This window comes from Brachyistius frenatus, unplaced genomic scaffold (genome assembly GCF_029030835.1).
Source record: "Brachyistius frenatus isolate BFR_SWC_R1_liver_20210118 unplaced genomic scaffold, ASM2903083v1 Contig_20, whole genome shotgun sequence".
In the NCBI taxonomy this organism is placed as follows: Eukaryota; Metazoa; Chordata; class Actinopteri; family Embiotocidae; genus Brachyistius; species Brachyistius frenatus.
This window is the reverse complement of record NW_027210619.1, coordinates 490001-508172: the sequence shown is the minus strand read 5'-3', so window position 1 is coordinate 508172 and position 18172 is coordinate 490001. Positions and strand designations below refer to the sequence as shown.

The window sequence follows — 18172 nt, the reverse complement described above, 5'->3', positions numbered from 1 at the left end:
ATCTCAAATTTGATCAGTGTTGATGTCTGTTTGTCCTTTCCAAAGAAGATACATTCACATTTTTCATCTGTCTTAGAATAACATTTATATTTAAGTCCACAGTCTTATTTTATTTTATTTTATACATGACTTTGACTACAGTTTTGCTGAAGCTATTATAAGGTTTGTGCACACAGAGTCAGTCAAATCTAATGATTCCCTTCCAAAGTTTGTCTTTTTAGTACCACATTTCCTCGTTTTGTTTCCCCAGACAGCATTTCCTTGCAGAGCTGCCGTGAAAGGATAGTAAAAAGAGGACTTCAGTGTGAAAAATACTAACTTTGGAAGCTAACTACTTCATCTGACACAGACTACTAAAGAATCATAGTAACTTCAAATAAATTTGAAATGCATCTTACAGTGAAAGTACTGTGGATTTTTTTTTTACACTTCGCCTCTTTGAACAATTTGAATGAGGGCATGTCAGTGTTATTTTAGGTCCGATTGTAGAGGTCGAATTAAAGCAAACAAATTGTACCAGATGGCACAAGAAAAGAACAAAGATCACAAGAAAACACAAGATGTTCCTGAGATCTAAAGTGGACTGGCTGGGAAACAGAAGAAACGTATGCATGACTCATCATTTATGTGGGTTCATTAATGTTGGCACTATAAAAGCAACATTTGCTGGGAAACGGAGGCTCCCTTCTGAGCAAGAACAGTTTCAATTGCAGCAAAAAGTATATTTCTAAAACTCACATAAGGTGTTTCATACCTGTGATGTCGGTGTTGGAGGAATACACGGCAAAGGAAGCAACCAAGATAAAGGTGAGAAAACCAGACTCCATCACACATTCAAAGATAAGATTAAAAAAAAAGAAACACTATCACTGCCACAGTTGCCTCTTCAATACTATGACCTTTCTAAGTGCGCTTCAGAACACCAAATATTGTTCCGTATTCTACGACATTATTACCGTCCCTGACTGACATGTTGACAAGCTTCCTGGACATCTTTTAGCCCTACAGGATGTGGGATGATCAACACGAACACAATCAACAGGAAAAGACTGTCATTGTTGCATGTGTGTGTACGAGGCTGATAAACGGCATACACTGGCATTAACATAATGCTGGCCTGAACTGTTTTACATCACATTGAAACTGAACTTCTGGGTATTTAGCAACAGAACTTCTGACCTTAACATTAAGTCTGACAAAAGGAATGAGCATGTACTCTTGTGTGTATCACAGTGTGTGTGTGAAACAGAGAAAATGATAACGGAAAGTGAGGGATTGGGAAAGATGAAAAAGCGAGAAATAAAGAGTTTGGGTTGGTGTGGGTGCACAGCAACCCCTAGGCTACATGTCTTTACATCCCATAAATGTCTTTAATTAAGCTAAAGGTATTATCATATCCTCTGAGCACTATTACAGATTTTTCCATAATTACCATTGGGTGAATGGGGGCGGCAAAGAGAGATAGAGGAAGAGAGAGAGAGAGAGAGAGAGAGAGAGAGAAAGTATATATGTATTGTGGGTGTCTAATGACTGAGAAAGAGAAAAAAAAAAGGGAGAGCAGAAAGAAGGAGAAATGTAGGAGAAGAGGTGCTCAGACAGAATGAGAAAACCCAGCGAGAGCAGGAGTGTGAGAGAGTGTTGCAGAGGAACAGAGACAGTGTGACTTCAAAGAAGCCTGTGGCTGCTGACACAGAGCGTGGTACTGATCCTGTGGCCCCTCCTCTATGGGTAAATAATCACCATAAGCCTTGGCTCTGTCTAATGAATCCACTGCCAATGAGCTAATATCTGTTAACTACGCGCTTCATTATCACAGCCACAGACCCCCGGAGAGCACGAGCATGGAGGATGGGATGAATAGCAGCAAGGAGTGAAGGGCAAGTGGACAAAGAAAATTGAATGACACGGGAAGCGGTAAAGAAAGAGAGAGTGGAGGCAAGAAAGGAGGAAGTGGAGGAAAGTGAAGTGTGCATGAAGGGAAGGTGTGAGATGGTGAGAAAAAAGAGGTGAGGTATAAGTAAAGTGGGTGGTAGCTGGAAAGTGGAAGGTGTGAAGGTCAATTCGGTATGACAAATGGATGAGTATGGGAAGGAAAAGGAATGAAATCCACCATTTGGTGGCCATTTTCTTTAAAGCTCCTTATTCTACCATGAATACATATGATTCTGTAGCAGTGGTGGTATGGGTGGTCCCTGCACACTATCTATGAATGTGCTACCCCCTCAAACATTCAGCCACATGGGCCAAATGACAGCTGCAAATTAAAATATGGCAATGCGAAGTACGGGTGCCATTTAGATCCAAAAGCTGTTTTTTTTTTTTTTTTTGACAGCTGCTTTCACAGACTGGGCAAAGAGCGGAAAGAAAATGAAACCCTCCAGTATCTTTGAAGGAAAATTAATCCAAAAGAAGAACATATTTTGAGTTTTAATTTGTTTTTCTGGTGTGCAGAACATTGTTTGACCTCTAATCATCATCAGTGTCTTCAGAATTTGCACCTCAAAACAACAGTGTGGAAATAAGAGGCTGACACTCGAGGGGAATTGAGAAATGGAACAGAATGGAAGGAACCAGGCAGCGCGGTTTTTACTGTGGGACTTATGGAGATGTAATTACATTGGCTGTAAAACACTTGGGTATAGGGATTAGACCGAAACCAGATAATGCCTTTGCTATGTTAGTATGCACCCTGCTTCAGAGGAAAATAGGGCAAAATGAATTGAAAGTTATTGTGGAAGAAAAAAAATCTCATCAACAGAGTCTGCTACAGTCTGCAAATAGATCCACGAGAAGCTGTTTACTTTTGATTTGATTTTGCTGACTGCCACTGGATTTGTATTTTGCCTTTCATTAATGAATGTTTATTGATTTTGGCATCTGTTATGCTGGAGTTTATGAGCTAATCTCACGCCTGTGTGCACAAACAAACGGCAGAGGGCGCAAGAATCTTCTGTTTCCACGTAGCTCCCACCACATCAAAACTGTGGGACCTGGATGAATTGTGTAAACGATAACTTTGTGTTTTTTTCAGGTTGAATGCCATATTTCTATGGATAATATTTATTTATTTATTTGCTGGTAACTAATTTGTATGCAATACAGTGGCTGGGGTTTGGTAAAGATGAGTTTGAAGCAATTGCCTATTTTGATATGGATGAAATAGGAGATTACAGATGTCAGTCGATGGATATTGAAAAATAAATCATCATCAGGCTTTTGTATAGTTTGGGTTTTCCACGACTGACAGAAGTCGTCCGTCAAAGGGAAGTGCATTGACTGTGTTGCTCTGTTCTGGAGGCTACATACGAGATCTATGGCACGTCTGTCCGCCTTGGAAGAGAGATCGCTCCTCTTTTGCATTTTTTTGAGTTCTTTGAGGAGTCTTTGAATTCATCCGAATTGAGAGTCTGTGGTGTTGCACGCCGCACAGATCGTACAGAAATCTAAATCTGATATTTTGGGCTGCGTAAATCAACTCGACTTGACTTCAAAGCTGCGGTGCACTTTAGATGCTATCGAGGTGCAGGTTATGTTTTCCAAGAAAAAGGCTTTTGGCGCTTTCAACAAGTTGCTCTGGGCCCCCCCCCCCCCCTCTGCTGTCTCTGGTCTTAATTGTTTTTTTTGGGAAGCAGGACTGTGACGCCTCTCAACCTGATGACATCACCCAGCCAGTCACACACAGTCGGACTGCTGAGCGCTCAGACTCGCAGGAACTAGTTGTTGGAGCAGCAAGAGCGCAGCAGCTCTTCATTACGTCCTGAACACTAGCTGAGGGAATGTTCACCTGTGCACCGCCAGGACGACTTCACCAGGATTTTCATTAATTTTGAGCAGACTCTGCCTTAAAGGCGCAGCGAGGGACACCTTAAACAAGAAGCTCCGTCGGACCCCTGGTCTGTCCAGACGCCAAACAAGTTTTCTTTGGCTTGAACGAGTGAGATTTTACAACGAAACTGACCCGTATTTGAAGGTGCCGTTTCGACTTCACACTTAATTCGGACAGACTGCGTGCCTGGTTTCACAGAGGACTCTAATCAACCATGTCGAGACATGACGCCCGAAATTGGCCTGACTCCACAAAAATGATCGGACTGCTCTGCTTGGTCGCGTCGATACTCGCACAACACGGTAAGACATTTTCACTTGTTACAACTTAACAGTGTCCAGCTCATTGCCAGCATCATGTTGCCCCTCTTTCTTCTTTGGGCTTTCATACTGTTAAGAGGAGACACATTTAAACCTGACTACCACCTGTCAGTCAGGGCGGTGACAGGCGAACAAAACCAGGCAGGTACATTTCCTGGCGCGTTGCACTGGCCTGGTTTTAAGCTTTAACTCCAAAGATTTCTTCAGCGTTTTGATCACACCCACATAAAAAGAGATAACGAAATCAATACGCGTTTCTTCTCCTGGTTCTTTATGAGTTTTCGGTCATGAACCAGCTGTATCGCTCTTTGACCCGAGTTTCGGTCGGTGACTCAACGCCATGTTTAGTTTTCCTAAGGTGTGGCTCTGTGAAACAAGGTGTTTTCTGGCAAAGTGCCCGATGGCCATCGCAGCAGTGTCCTCTTTTCTTTAAACTGAGTCACTGCTCCAGTCCGTCCTTCGTACTTTTTTTTTTTCGTTCTTTTCTCTTTGCTTAAAGCCACCCGTCTCCTCATCAGCGTCCCCCCTGCTCCTTTTCTTCCCTCTGTCCTCACATCATCAACCATTAGTTACACTTCACTTGAGAAAAAAAAAATGGGCTGCCAACAGCTCTTAACCATGTTCCTGTTTTTTTTATTTAGTAGTAACTTGTTTTTAATTTTACTTTTCACTTTTATGTAGGTTTCTGTGTATTACAGAGAGAAGCTTGCTTTAAAAAAAAAAAAAAAAATAAAAAAACCTCAAGCCGGGCCTGTTGGCAACCTGTATTATACCTGTTAATTATTCAGGTGTTTTCCAGTCCATTTGAGCTCAGGTAGCCTACAGGTACTGTGTCCGCAGGCCCTGAAATGAGAGAAAATATGCATGGCACGCAGTTAACCTATTAACATATGAATGTGTGTGACGTGAAACCAGTTCAACATTTTTCTCTGCGTTTCCTCGCCAGCTATTTGTTTTGTGCCGTAATTGGGGCAAGAATGTAGGACTACATCTGACGTCCTGGAACAGCTTCTCTATAAATGTTCAGTAGTGAACAGTATCGCGGTTGATCATGGTGTTTGTTTTAATCAAGACTCATAAGCACACAGTCACTCTTTTTGACTTATTCATGCAGTGGACCTTTTCTGTCCAATTTAATTTTACAGAATATGAAGTGCTCTTGGGGAAGGGAGAGAAGTGTGTGTGCGGGGAGGAGGGGAGGGGGGCAAAACAAAAGGTTTTGCATATTTATGATTGAGGAAGAATGCAAGGCTTCCCCAGTACAGTACAAGCAAAAAACACTGCTTTTTAGTTTTATTTCATTTTAAGTCAGTTTTTTCCCCAAAGTGAACCTCTGAACTCCTTTTGAGTAATAGTCAAGCTATGCAACTTGAGCTGCAACTGCTGTAGGGACTTCTTTTTTTTTTTTACTTCCACTTTTCCTCTCAGGCTTTGATAGCAACCGCTTATACCTACACCTTCCATCCTGAGTCTGAACGCGAGAGAAGTGATTTAATTCCCGGCACAGTTTTCAGCTTAATTTGGCCTAGCTTTAATGTAACAATTCAATATTGAGTTTGATGGGTTTTTAATTAAGGTTTTCTCCTGTAATATTTTCTGCATTATGTTTATACCTTAGAATCAGGCAGGTGGGCCTCCAGTTTAAGCTCTGAAATCACACTGTAATACCACCCACTCCCTGCCTTCCAAGTTAAGTTTGTGAGGGACCAGAGATGTGGGTCAAAAAGGCTCTGCCCATTACCATGGAGATGGTTTTATTGAAAGAAGGGGGGCTTACGTGTGGGGGAGTTTTGGGTGCAGGGGGCTGATGCTATGGCTGCATTGTCCTTCTGGCTGAGTAAGCTGCATGTGTGTAGGGGGTTGCTGACTGGCTGGCTGGCTGGCTGGCTGCCTGAGAAACTGGTGGGCATGCAGGGTCGTGGCCGGGGGGAAAAGGCTGCTCCCCTCAATGCTCTCATATAAGCCAATGTTTTTCTTCGTGTACCTGAAAGAATCCAGAAAAGCTCCTGTTGATGACTCTTCTCAGTTTCGAGGAAACAGGTGGCTTTTTTCGGCAGCCTCCTGCTTCGCTTGTGCTTGTTGCTTCAGCTTGTGGCCGAGTTTCTGGATTGGCTGGAAAATTCAGCAGGCAGCAACTGATTAAGACAGGCGATGCCCCACCTCCCCTCTTTCCCAGCCGCCACTCGAACCCCCCCCCCCCCCCTGTCTCCTGCCAGCCCACCGCTCCCTCCCCCACCTCTGCTGTCCAGTACATACAGGGGCCTTGTTCTAGTCTGGTTTTTTTTCCCCCCCCAGAGATCTTTCATTCTCTCCTGTCCAGTGCTTTTGTTTGAGTGATGGTAGTCAATGGGTTATTCAAATAGCTTCCCTCCTCCCTCTCTGGACTCAAGGTTGTGCTGTTTATGACAGCAACAGCATGCAGACAGACAGGAAAATAAACCACATGTGTCTCCACTGTGGTCTGTGACCATGGATGTTGGATTTCATGTCAGCCAGAGCTGCGTGGACCTCAGTGACTTGGTGTGTGGTTTTTAATCCAAAACTCATAGCAGCTAATATTGTACATTTCCACAAGCCACTACAACATTAGCTGCCCTCACCCTTCCCTATCACACACACGTACTACACTCTAATGTAGTAATGTTTCTTTTGGCAGTCATATGTGTGCAATAGCTCAAACTACGAGAATCATTTCCCTCCACATGGTGTGAACAGTGTAGTCCTGCCAAGCCTGCGACCATTCATCATCTCGGCAGAGAGGAAAGCACTACACTTTGTGTATCAAGAGGAATGTAATTGATGGATCATGAGTAGAGTTAATTTTTTTTTGTCCCTAATAAAAGAAGGAAAAAGTAAGTCCTTAGTATCCCATTAGTCCCAGTGGAGCGAGGAGTTTCGGTCTTGGTTTGTTTTTTCTCTGTTAATGACTGTCACAGTTCGGTCCTATCATTATGTAAATGAGCTGTCCTCGCCCCTTTGCACTGGCCCTGTAAATGTCAGAAGGATTTTGAAAAGGTCGGGTGTGCGTGCATCTATACGTGTGCAAGAAAGTGTCGTTCTGGCTGTGATATGTGCTAATTCTTACACGCACGTGCGATGAGGACCTTCCTGTTTAAATGACACATCAATAACCTTCTCCTCACCTTAATAATCACCCTTAAGAGTTTGTTGATTCAGACATAAAAGTGTGCTTGAATTTATGGCTTAATGGAAACGTGAAAGCGATACCAAGTCTTTGTGTGCGGCTTTCTACACTGACACTGTTTGGCAATTGTGCCCCCATTAATTGAAGGAAATATTTGGCATTTCACCAAATGAGCCTCATGATTTAGACAGCTTTTTGTTATGTGGTATTAAAATATAGTGATTTCAGCTTAGTGGCAATGTTTAATGGCTGTCTAGAAATGAAGTACCTCTTATCTAACAATAAACTAGTGACGGATGAAAAGCTTTTTCAGATGTATTGAAAACATTTTAGCAGGAGGCAATTTTCTTTTTTAGGACCTTTTTATATCCAATATATATTGATTAGATTATTGTTGATCCTCAACATCTTAGAGGATTTTAGATATACAGATATTTTGATAAATTAGTTTTAGTGAAAATCCTTTTCTCTCTGCAGACTTTCATCACCAATGACCAGAAACACAAAGCATCCATCAGGTTTATTGTTGAGTTGGCAAATATTATTAGACTGGATGGATGGATCTGAAGAGAGGGAGGTCGATGAGCACGAGTCACTGCGCCTTGTTGCATTTTAGGCCACATATTGGACCACAAACACAATTGAGTGCACACAAATGTGCGCTCACAACTGGTGATGAATAAGGGCAGGAACCTGAGGCTGCGCTGTAAGTTAGATGACGTACAAATAATTGGGAGGAGACGTGACATCGCAGGATGAAAGTGCATGTGTGTGTTGCCTTTTCTTTCAGGAAGGGAAGTGTATCATCCTCATCGGGAACCTTGTTATCTTATGCAGACTTTAGATCTCAGGACATCCATTTGTTCACTCCCCACTCATTTAATTGACTCTCTTAAACGATGCCTTTCCTGCGACTCGTAATAATGATAGTGGCTTTCCTCCGACAAGACGGCCAGAGCTCTGTGACGGATCCATCTTCATGCTGGAAGTCCCTCCCTATACTGCTGTCCGACTACATGTTCATGCTGGGTGGATGGGGGCCCGTGTTGAGGTCACACTGAGAGGCCCCCCACTGGGATGTTTGTGTTTGGCTCCCAGGGTTGCCAGACTGCTGGAGTCTGTCCCAATTGATCCAAAGGAAAACTAGAAGAAATCTTTCTCTCAGAAGGAATGCCAAACATTATTAATATGAATGGGGCAACTGGTGGGTTTCCAAATCCACAACTGTGCTGGGGTTGATGATATTCTTGGCAGAAGTGTTGGGTTGAACTGTTATCTACATCAAGTCTATGTTCATTCCCTCACATGCTGATAAAAGTTCACTGCTAGAGACCATATCCTATAATGTACTCTGACCACCCACATGCTGCGAGATAATGGAGAGTTCAAAGACTGTACTATTAGCTGGAGTAGCATGCCAGGAGCTTATCTTGTATACAGTACCGTGAGGCATGTGGCTCACTTTATTTTTTAGTCTCACACACATTTCCAAACCATTAGTCAAGATACCTTCTGCCAAATCTGCATTTTTCTGTCTGCATTTTCCTAACAAACCCCAGATGGAATTTAGGGAGATGCAGGTCAAACCCATTCCAGCTCAGCCAATGTGGAGAATGAGCGGTAATTCCAATTGAAGATCCATTGAAAGGCAGCCAAACTCTTTAAAATAAAATCCCCTTAATTAACTAGACTTGGGAGACTGGTGTCTTCTGTGACCCTGCTGTAAAAAAAAAAAATCAGAGGAGGAGGAGGTACGAGTGGGGGGGGGGAGGGATTGAGGATGTCGACATCAAATTCCACACCGCAGCATCTTGGCAGAGAGGCTGAGGGAGGATTTTAAAAAAACTGCGTGAGGGAGTGAACCAGTGAGGCCAAGAATTATCAGCTCATTTGTAATTTAGTCGCACCTCCCCTCTTCTTCTCCCTCTCTTAAAGCATTAAACACATATTTAATAGCCAGAGATCCTTCTATTGTAGACAGTAAAGGACTGCCAGCACTAACCTTTCTCTTTTTATTATTGTTACCTGGCCTGTGCCCTCTCGCTGTCATCTTTCTCCTCTTTCTTCTCTCTTTGTCACATTCTTTTATTTCTGAAATCCTCCCCATCATGCACTCAGCAGATCTCTATGCTACTGCAGCACTGAGGCCCTTGACTGGCTACTGTAGCACTGAGGCCCTTGACTGTGTCCTCCTCAGCGTGTCCCTTCACACACACACACACATGCACACAGCTGCTCATTAGCAGTCACCTCAATGTGTCTAAATGTAGTTTGCGAGGTGGAAGGTGGTTTGCGTTATTGATCTGGTATTGAATGGTGGCTGATGCAGTGCCCTTATGTGATATTGAAAACATTTAGGGCTCGCTCCATCGACATGACAGCGCCATGAAACATCTCTCCCTCTCCTCCTCCTCTGCTAATCCCTCCCTGTGTCCTCTCTCCTCCCCGTTAGTGAAATGTCTAGCCGGTTTTGCTGTTACTGCTGCTTCTCTTCTCACAATATTTGCTCCTTTTTATCAACATGTGTTACAAGCAACACCACAGCCATTTTGTACATTTTGTCACCTATCGGCACACCTTTGTGCACCACTGTTAATACACACAAACACAGACAGGCTGCATCTTCATCACATCTGACTTTGACAAGGTCATGTCCAATTCACACTTATCATAGGCAGTGGACAGGCTGGCTACAGAAGGAAATTGAATTTGGTGCGACAGGGTCTTGTAAGGGCTCTGGGAGCTGGATGGGGAGTCTTGCTCCTCAAGAAACCTTGTGTACACCAACTGCTTTCAATTCAGTCAGCTTTCCTTGTGATCCCAGGAGTCTTATCTGAGCAACAGGGTAAAATTACACACTGTAATGTGAAAATGTAGTATTTTTACACAGATATGATCTCTGAAATTTGACACAGGACACTCGATTACTCTTTTGCTGAGATAATACTACAAAAGGTTTTATTTCGTATGAAAGCATGCTTGGAGTGTTCTTGTGTTTCACAAGACGAGCAGTGTTGTTAAGATCCTATAATTCTATCTTTCCACTTATATCAGAGCTATCTATTGTTTCACTTATTGGTTTAAAAACAGGCGGCCAAGCTATAGTATGCTGATAAATAGTCAGCGCAGTCGTCATTAGTCCCCAGAGCCTTGAAAAGGCAAGAGCATTTAAATCCTCCCCCGAAGCAAACAGCGCATTATGGTCAAATGAAGGCAGCAGGTTTATTCGGTTATCAGCCCAATGTTTTGTCAACAGGGGTGTGCCAGGGTCTATTTGGTGCGTCTCCTCAGGGAGGGTAGGCCCTCCTTTGTTGAAGTGATTTGTCTCATTCATGTGCCCAACTGATTGCCTGCTCTCTAATCGGCCACTTGCTCTCCTCTGCCACTCTCCCCTCTGTCACATTTGTGCCTTTTACTTCCACTCCTCCATCTTGATTCATTCTTTCCCCTGTCCTGTCTTTCTCTATTTATGTCCTCCCCTAATGCACCAACTTCCTCCTCTCTGTAATTTGGTCCGCATAATTGATCCATCTGCTCACTAAACTGCTGTCTTACTGTATCTTTTTTCCTCCTTTTGTCCTGTTTTTTTGTCCCCCTTTACTTTGTTTTTTAGTCATCAGTCCCTCGTTTCTCCTTCTGTAATTGGAATGTCTGTTACTTTCCTCCATCCTCTTAGGCTCTCCATCACTCTCCTTCTCCTCTCCAGCTCTTCCTCTCTCTGTCCTACCATCCAATTTCCCCAGTTGTCTCTTCCACCTATGTCAGCCCCAGAGTTTCTCTTTAAGCCAATCCAAACTGCCTTTTTGCTACTTTCCCTCTCCCACTCTCATTTGCTCCCCTTGTCTCTCGCTCTACTTTCCTCTCATACCTCCTTAACAGCCCCCACCCTCCCTACAGACATTTGTATCGTAGCCGTATGTACCTTCCTCCCACCCCTAATGAGGTCTTCTGTTTCTTTTTTCTTCCACACATCAATCATTCTTCCTCTCTTTCGTGCACTTGTCCTCTCCCTCTTTCCCTTCTAATGGCCAAGAAAGCCTCCTCCCACTCTACCCCGGTAGGCATTTTTTTTGAAGGTTAAGTTGCTGTGACACTTTTTACAGTGTTTCACTTCACCCTCCTCTCCCTCTGTCTCCCTTGCCCAGGCTTCAGAACGACAAACACCACCACCTCCTTACCCACAAGTTCAGTTCATACATTGCACACACATGGACACACAGCACTGAGGAATGCAGGGCTGATTTGATGGTTGAGTCACTTGATTACTGTACAGAGGACAGGAAAGGTGTAGTGACACAACAAAGTCAAGTAAGCAAGTGAGCTAAGCAAGTAGGTAAAATGGGAAGAGGGGAAATGAAAACAGATGCAGGATTTTATTTTATTTCAGCAGACCTAACCTGTCGTGCAGTGCCGGGATCAGGCTGACGATGTCCACTCCCCTGCTGCTAAAGGCTGTCACACACTGTATCCCCCGCAGGCAGTGACTAGGCTGGTAATATAGCTTGACTCATCGAACAAGAATCTCACACTGGAGTTGGAATGGGATTACGTTTGAAGAGTTAATTCCCAGTGTAATGAAAAAAGGAAAAAAGATATACAATCCAGTAGTGCAACAGAAAACCGGTTTGGTAACTGTGAACACTGTAAGAAAAAACTAACAATAAGGTTGCCCGAACATGCACACTCCGATATGTTGTATCTCCAGTGTCCTTAGTAGTGATGGAAGTAGGTTAAATCTGTCCATATATTATTAAGTGGATGTCTAGTAGGATTTGTTTAGTTTCTTTAAAGTAATGCAGACTAAAACATTGTTATGCAATGAGTATTTCCACAGAAAATGTGGTACAAGTAATCACAACCGTTAGTTTTCAAGAACAGAAATGCCAAATATTTGCAGATATGAGTTTCTTAAATTTCTGCTTGTGTCTGTCTTACATCAATGTACATTAAATACCGTTGAGTTTTGAACTGTCGGTGAGGCAAAACAAGTAATGAAGACATCAATGTGGGTTCATGGAAAAATTTAATTTTCCAAAAAGTCTGAGTTTTTATAAACAAAGACAATCAAAGAAAAGATGAATATTGGATAAAATCACTGACATAGCATTTCTTTCTTTTCAGGTTTTTCGTACCAGTATATTAAAAAAAAAAAAAAAAAAAACGACAACAAAAAAGTAGATGACTGTTGTTTTCAAATGGTGAACATATGTTGAGCTGAGGTTGGAAGTCTTGGTTGATCCTATAATGACACATTTTTAACTTTATATTGAAGATTTATTTGCACAAGAAGAGTTGAGCATTAAACAGCAGCAGCCTTGAGATGATGTTTTTTTAGTGGAGGCAGTCAGCTGGCTGCTGCCAGACAGAATGATGCACTTGGTGTTACCAAAAACAGAGACACTATTGTTCTCAGCCGGGCTCGGCAACCCTCCTCCTCCTTCCTCCCTTCAGACTCTTTCCCCTTCTGTTCCCCCTGATGCAGGTGAACTGAGGCAGACCATTGAAAAGGCCATCTATTGTGCCCCCCCCCCCCCCGCACCACACTACACCTGTATCAATGGACCTGCCATTGAGAAGTGGCCCTAGAGGGAAAGTGTTTCTGTAAGAAGAGAATGATTGGGTGGTTTCTCTAGAAATGGAAGTTGATGGAAGGGCTTTTTTGTTGTGTGGATGGACCACTGTGATACCTTTTTTTTTTTTTTTTTTTTTTTTTTTTTCAACAGATTTTCTTTTTACAAAAGGCCTTGTTGGTCCTCCTCAAAGGTCACTTGCATGCTGAAAAATTTGCTGGTTTCTATGTGCATACACGTTTATGCTGTGCATGCATCACACACTTGCTTGTTACTTGGCTGCTTTAGCTTTCTATCTTGGCCTCTTTAGGAAGAGAGGGGATGAGCGAGGAGAGGGAGTATCTTCTCTGCTGACTTGTACTTGTCACCGAGGCCCTCTGGGTGGGTGCTCCCTGTCTCAGGTTGCTGGGAGCTCTCTACTGAATCCTCCTCCTATTTTAATGCTTTTAAAAGAAACACTTTAACCACTTATTTCTGTCCTTTTCCTCTTTTCCCACTTTCTTGTTCTTGCAACAAGCTTGCGGCTCATTCGTGCACCAGTGATTCATGAATTTCTCCCTGGCACAGCACAGTCATGCAGGGTGCATGCATGACTGTGTGTCGAGTGTGCTGGGTTCTGAGCGACAGAAGAAGGCTGGGTGCTGGGGGGGTGTGGGGGAGAAGTAGGGAGGGAATGTGCTGTGATGCCAGCCGTGATTAGAGCTGTAGCACTCACCGTTTAAACACACATTTAAATAGACACGGCCTCAGGGAAGATTGGGGTGGGGAGGGGGTGGTGGGGAGGGGTTGGTGGGGGGTGGGAGGAGGGTGATGTGAGGAAAGGATGTGGTTCCTCTTCTTGTTTAAACTAACACGAATGTTTTCAGTTGTCCGGCTCCCCCTACCAACTTTTCCCTTCTTCATTTTTTGTCTCTATTTCCTCCGCTGTCTCCCTCTCTATTACATTCATTACTCCATAGATGTTTTTTTTCTCTGTCCTTTCCTCCACTTTCCTTCTTCTGCATTCTTTTACACGGCTTCCTCTTGTGTGTCTGCTCATTTGGCAATCGTCCTCGTGCCAGTCAGTTCCCCTCGCTTCCAATTTATCTCCTCACTTCATTCCTTCCAGATGACTGTTTTCTCCTGTTTCTCCCCTCATCACCTCAGCCCATTGTGAGTTTGCTTCCTGTCTCTCCCCCCCCTTCCTCCTCCATTTTATTTTCCAACAGTGCACACCCACCTCCCCGCCCCCGTGCTTCACTTGTCCTTTTCCGCTCCGAACCTGCCTTGCTTGTCTCAGGTTTGAGTGTCCTACTTTGATTTCCTCTTCTCCGCTCCGCCTGCTCTTTGCTCCTCCCCTCTTCTTTCTGTTGTTTATTTACATGGAGAGATGGAGGGAGGGCTGTCAGGATGGATTGATGGATGGCGGGAGGCCATGGGTGAGGGGATCTGGGGTGTTTGATGGACGCTCTTGTCACTCAAGCTAATACTTACAGAATTGGCTGGTTCGTTATCGTAAAAAGGTCCTTCTGGAAGACTTGCCAGCTATATTAAGATACCTCGGAGTGCTTGTTCTGGCGTCCTTTCCATAGATCTAATGTTACTTTACTAATACGACCTAAAGGTCCCTACCAGCTAAATGTGAAACTTTCTTTAGACGTATGTTGACATTTTAGAACATTGTACATCTCCATCTAAGGAGGCAGGCTCCTGCACTGCGCGTCTGCCCTTTTAAAATACTCGTCCCTTGTAGATGACATAATTATGCAGTGTCAAAGTGTGACAAGCTGAGCTTAGCTGCATTAGAATAATTAATATGCACAGCGTAGGAGGGAGTCTGTCCAGGATCTTCTAATGTTTATAGTTACTCAATCCCCTCCACTCATCTTGAAGCCATCACACTATGGAGCTAGCTATCTCTGAAGCCATCAAGGCCAATGTTTGTATCATCCCGGTATTGCATTCATTTGTCAAGCATAATGAATACACTTGAGTTTTTAATGCTGACACTGGGGTTAATTGGCCTTAGAAGGTGCCGTATTGGCTATGATATCATAGTTAGGCCAGACTGATTACATTCAATATTAGACTGGATTTCTATCAAAGTCCTGGAACTAAATTGACTTTAATGTGATTCTTTTATTGTTTTCCAGTTCAATATTCCTGTTTTTTTTTTTTTTAATTATAATTTTAATAGAGACTAAAAATGTTTCTTGCAAAACTTTCTTTCTTTCTACGACAGACACAGATGCAAATGGAGGTCTTAAAAAGAGAAAAAGTATTATTACAACACATAACACACTGTAATATTTACAGTGAACAGAGTTGAAGTCCAGCAGTGTAGCCACCTACTGTGTCATGTCTCATTAAACCAAGCACGGGTCAGCACAGTGAGACTCGTAGACTGAGGTGTTAGAGATCATACAGACTGAGATATTACAGCTGTTGTCTGCTGACATGCACCCATTCAGTAGTCTTAAAAACAAGCCTTTCTTCAAATTTTATGAGGTTATTATTATTTTTTAATCAAACCATGATTAAGCAAGTGTAACTATGGCCACCCTTCTACTTGTGAAGTCTGAGAACTTCATAAACTCATTAGACCTTAACCTACTCATTGAAACTTGTGAGTTAGATCAAGAATTGTAATAAAGGAGATGACAATATTTCTACAACTTGATCAATTTATTGACTCTTCAAACCTTGTGGTAATGCTCATTAACCATTGGTTCCCCTAAGCTGACTATCTGAAAATACTAATAACTATAAAGGAGGGGGCAGCTCTAAAAAAAAGATAACAAAGCACCCCCAGCTTCCCACTGTCTTTTCAGACAGTCATTCATTCTGGATTAACCAGAGCCAACCAACTGTGGACAAATGTTTGCATTATTTTCCTGTGGTAAATAGATTAAGCCTTATTTAAGTGTTAATAGCCAGGGGCTTCAAAATGAATACGGACAATTAATGTGCTTAAGCAAAAGGTTAAATGTTTGTAATTATAATATATTATAACTCAAAAATGGACAAAACAGTAATATGAACACAACATGAATTTCCTGCCAGCTGCCAAAAACTACATGAACCCAACAGTTCTATTAAGAAATAGCAGTCAAGGGGAAATGTGTCAAGACAACATTTGGAACGCCAAAGAAAACAAAACAAAATCCCCAAATGACCAAAAAGGAGCTGTAGGACAATCTGGTTGACACAGTAGTGAAGGTGCACCGTTCCACTGTGCAGCACAAACAAAGACCATGAAGAGTCATCATAAAGAAACCTTACCTATGACCTCATCCCAGAAGTCCATATCTGAAGTATACGAAGCAACATCTGGACCAGCCAGAGTCATTTACAAAACAATTACTGTGTACAGATGAAGTTAAAATTTAGCCCTGTGTTGTGTTTGGAGAACAAACGTTTGTAGTTGAGGTTTTTCTGTTTAGGAAACATTATTGTTAACATTTAACAATGACTGTTTACAACAGGGTCTGTATTTACCTATTTTCACTTTAGAAATGAACATAATGTCATTTTCTCAGGGGTGTCCAAACTTACAACTGTAAGTCCTATTCGACTTCTTTGTTACCTTGTGTTTTTATGCATGGTTAATTTGTTTCATGAAAATAAATAGAAAACCAATTTATTTCTTTAGTAAATCAGTGAAATCTCACACCTTTTTTTTTGTTTATTTTTGCCCTAGCCACATTGTTGATATACTGTATCTGTGCCATATATGCATATATGATATTTAGCATTTTTCCACGAAATTAACCCATCATTTCATCTCTAGAAATTTCCAACAAACATTTCCTACTTCCAGCTTATCAGTTATCCAGAGTTGCAGATTTTCTGTGTCCTGTGTGATGGTAAAATTAATATCTGTGTTTTGCACTGTTAGTTGTAATAATGAATTGAAATTAATCAGTACATGAAATGATAATGAGAATAATCATTCGTTGTAGCCCCAGATGTAATTATTTTCTTGATGAATGTGTGGGACTTGCAGTAAATCAGAATAATATTGACAGAAGCATGTGTGTGTGTGTGTAAGAAATGGTAAATGACCTGTTCAAGTAAAAGGCTGCTTGGAGAACTTCCTGACAAATTGAAGTCACGGGTCAGTCTAGCACAAAATCATTAGATCACCTAACAGTTGACAAACCCCATTTGTGCTGAGTCTGTAATGGCAGAAGCGACGGGAGGAAAAGGGGCTGCGGAGATCATGTGAATGCATGCAGTGGGATGAGCAAGGGGAAGAGATGAGCGCAGGCCATGCTGTTGGAGGTAAATGCATGTTGGCAGTAGCTAAAGGGGGGAAAAGAGTGAGAGCACAATGGCGAGGGAAGAGAGGAGCCTGTTACTGAACCATCAGTGGCAGTAACGAGACACAGGTGCAGCCCATGGAACCACATCCCCAATCAGAGTGGAGGGAAGGCTGCAAATAAGTCCAAGATACTGTAGCGCTACAAGGAGACTCAATGCAACATTTCACTTTGATAGACTATTATTACTTATTAGCTTGCACACCCCCACTGGACTTCCTGAACAATCACCCGAAAACAGTAGGCACCCTGGGGATGTGTCATTACTCTGGGCGCTCGGGCTTTTTCCTGACTCTCCATTCATTTGCATCTATTTTAGGAGCCTAGTTAAAAAAAAAAAAAAAAAAAAACGCAAGTGCAACATATTAAAAACAAGCATTAACATGCCGCAACATCATAGGAATAATTCTGGGTCTTTGTTTGTAGCTCATCAACATCTCTGATCATTTCATTTAGACTGGGTTTTCAAACATATGCTAATGAATGAGGAGCCAGGAAATGCCACAGCTCTGCTACACTGCAACTGATTTCAGCTCTTGATTGTTAATGAACTTATATTTGTGTTCGCCGCTTGCTAAAAACAGAACATGTTGGATTAGTTGGAAAAGCTGCTTTGAAAATTGGTTAGCAGAGAAGATGCAATGAGGAAAAGATTAAGGAGGACCGAGGGGAGAATGTAAGGTGACAGATTGAGATAGGGGCGAGAGAGAGGAACGCAGAGGCAGAAGAGGAAAGAAGGGCACAAGCTGCACAGGAAAAAGGTGTTAAGACCGTGTTAGGGGTATTGAATCAGAGGGTTGTGTGCAAGGATGTGAGCACCAGAAACACACACTCCGCCGCAGGCAAGGTGGGGCGACTACTGTTGCTCCTATACTTGTTTATTTTTCTTCACCAACTTTGTGATTCAAGTTAGAAGCACAAACCAGATAGAAGATTTAGGAAGGGAGGAATCCCCGCAGTAAACAAGTGTGCGAGGGCGTGCATGGTGTAACGGGAGAGGAATCCAGAGA

At 42.6% G+C, this 18172-nt stretch overlaps 1 protein-coding gene across 3 annotated transcripts in view; it reads left to right on the top strand.

Moving 5' to 3' along the window:
• Window positions 1-3366: 3366 nt before the first annotated feature.
• LOC138619275 (poliovirus receptor homolog) overlaps window positions 3367-18172 on the top strand; it is a 79063-nt gene continuing 64257 nt past the window's right edge. For 2 of the 3 annotated variants that reach the window (XM_069695589.1, XM_069695588.1), the window contains exon 1: window positions 3367-4128. In XM_069695589.1, coding sequence (XP_069551690.1) covers window positions 4041-4128 — 88 coding nt within the window. In that variant the 5' untranslated portion in view covers window positions 3367-4040. The remainder of the gene's footprint in view (window positions 4129-18172) is intronic. The other variant, XM_069695587.1, reaches the window with a different exon arrangement.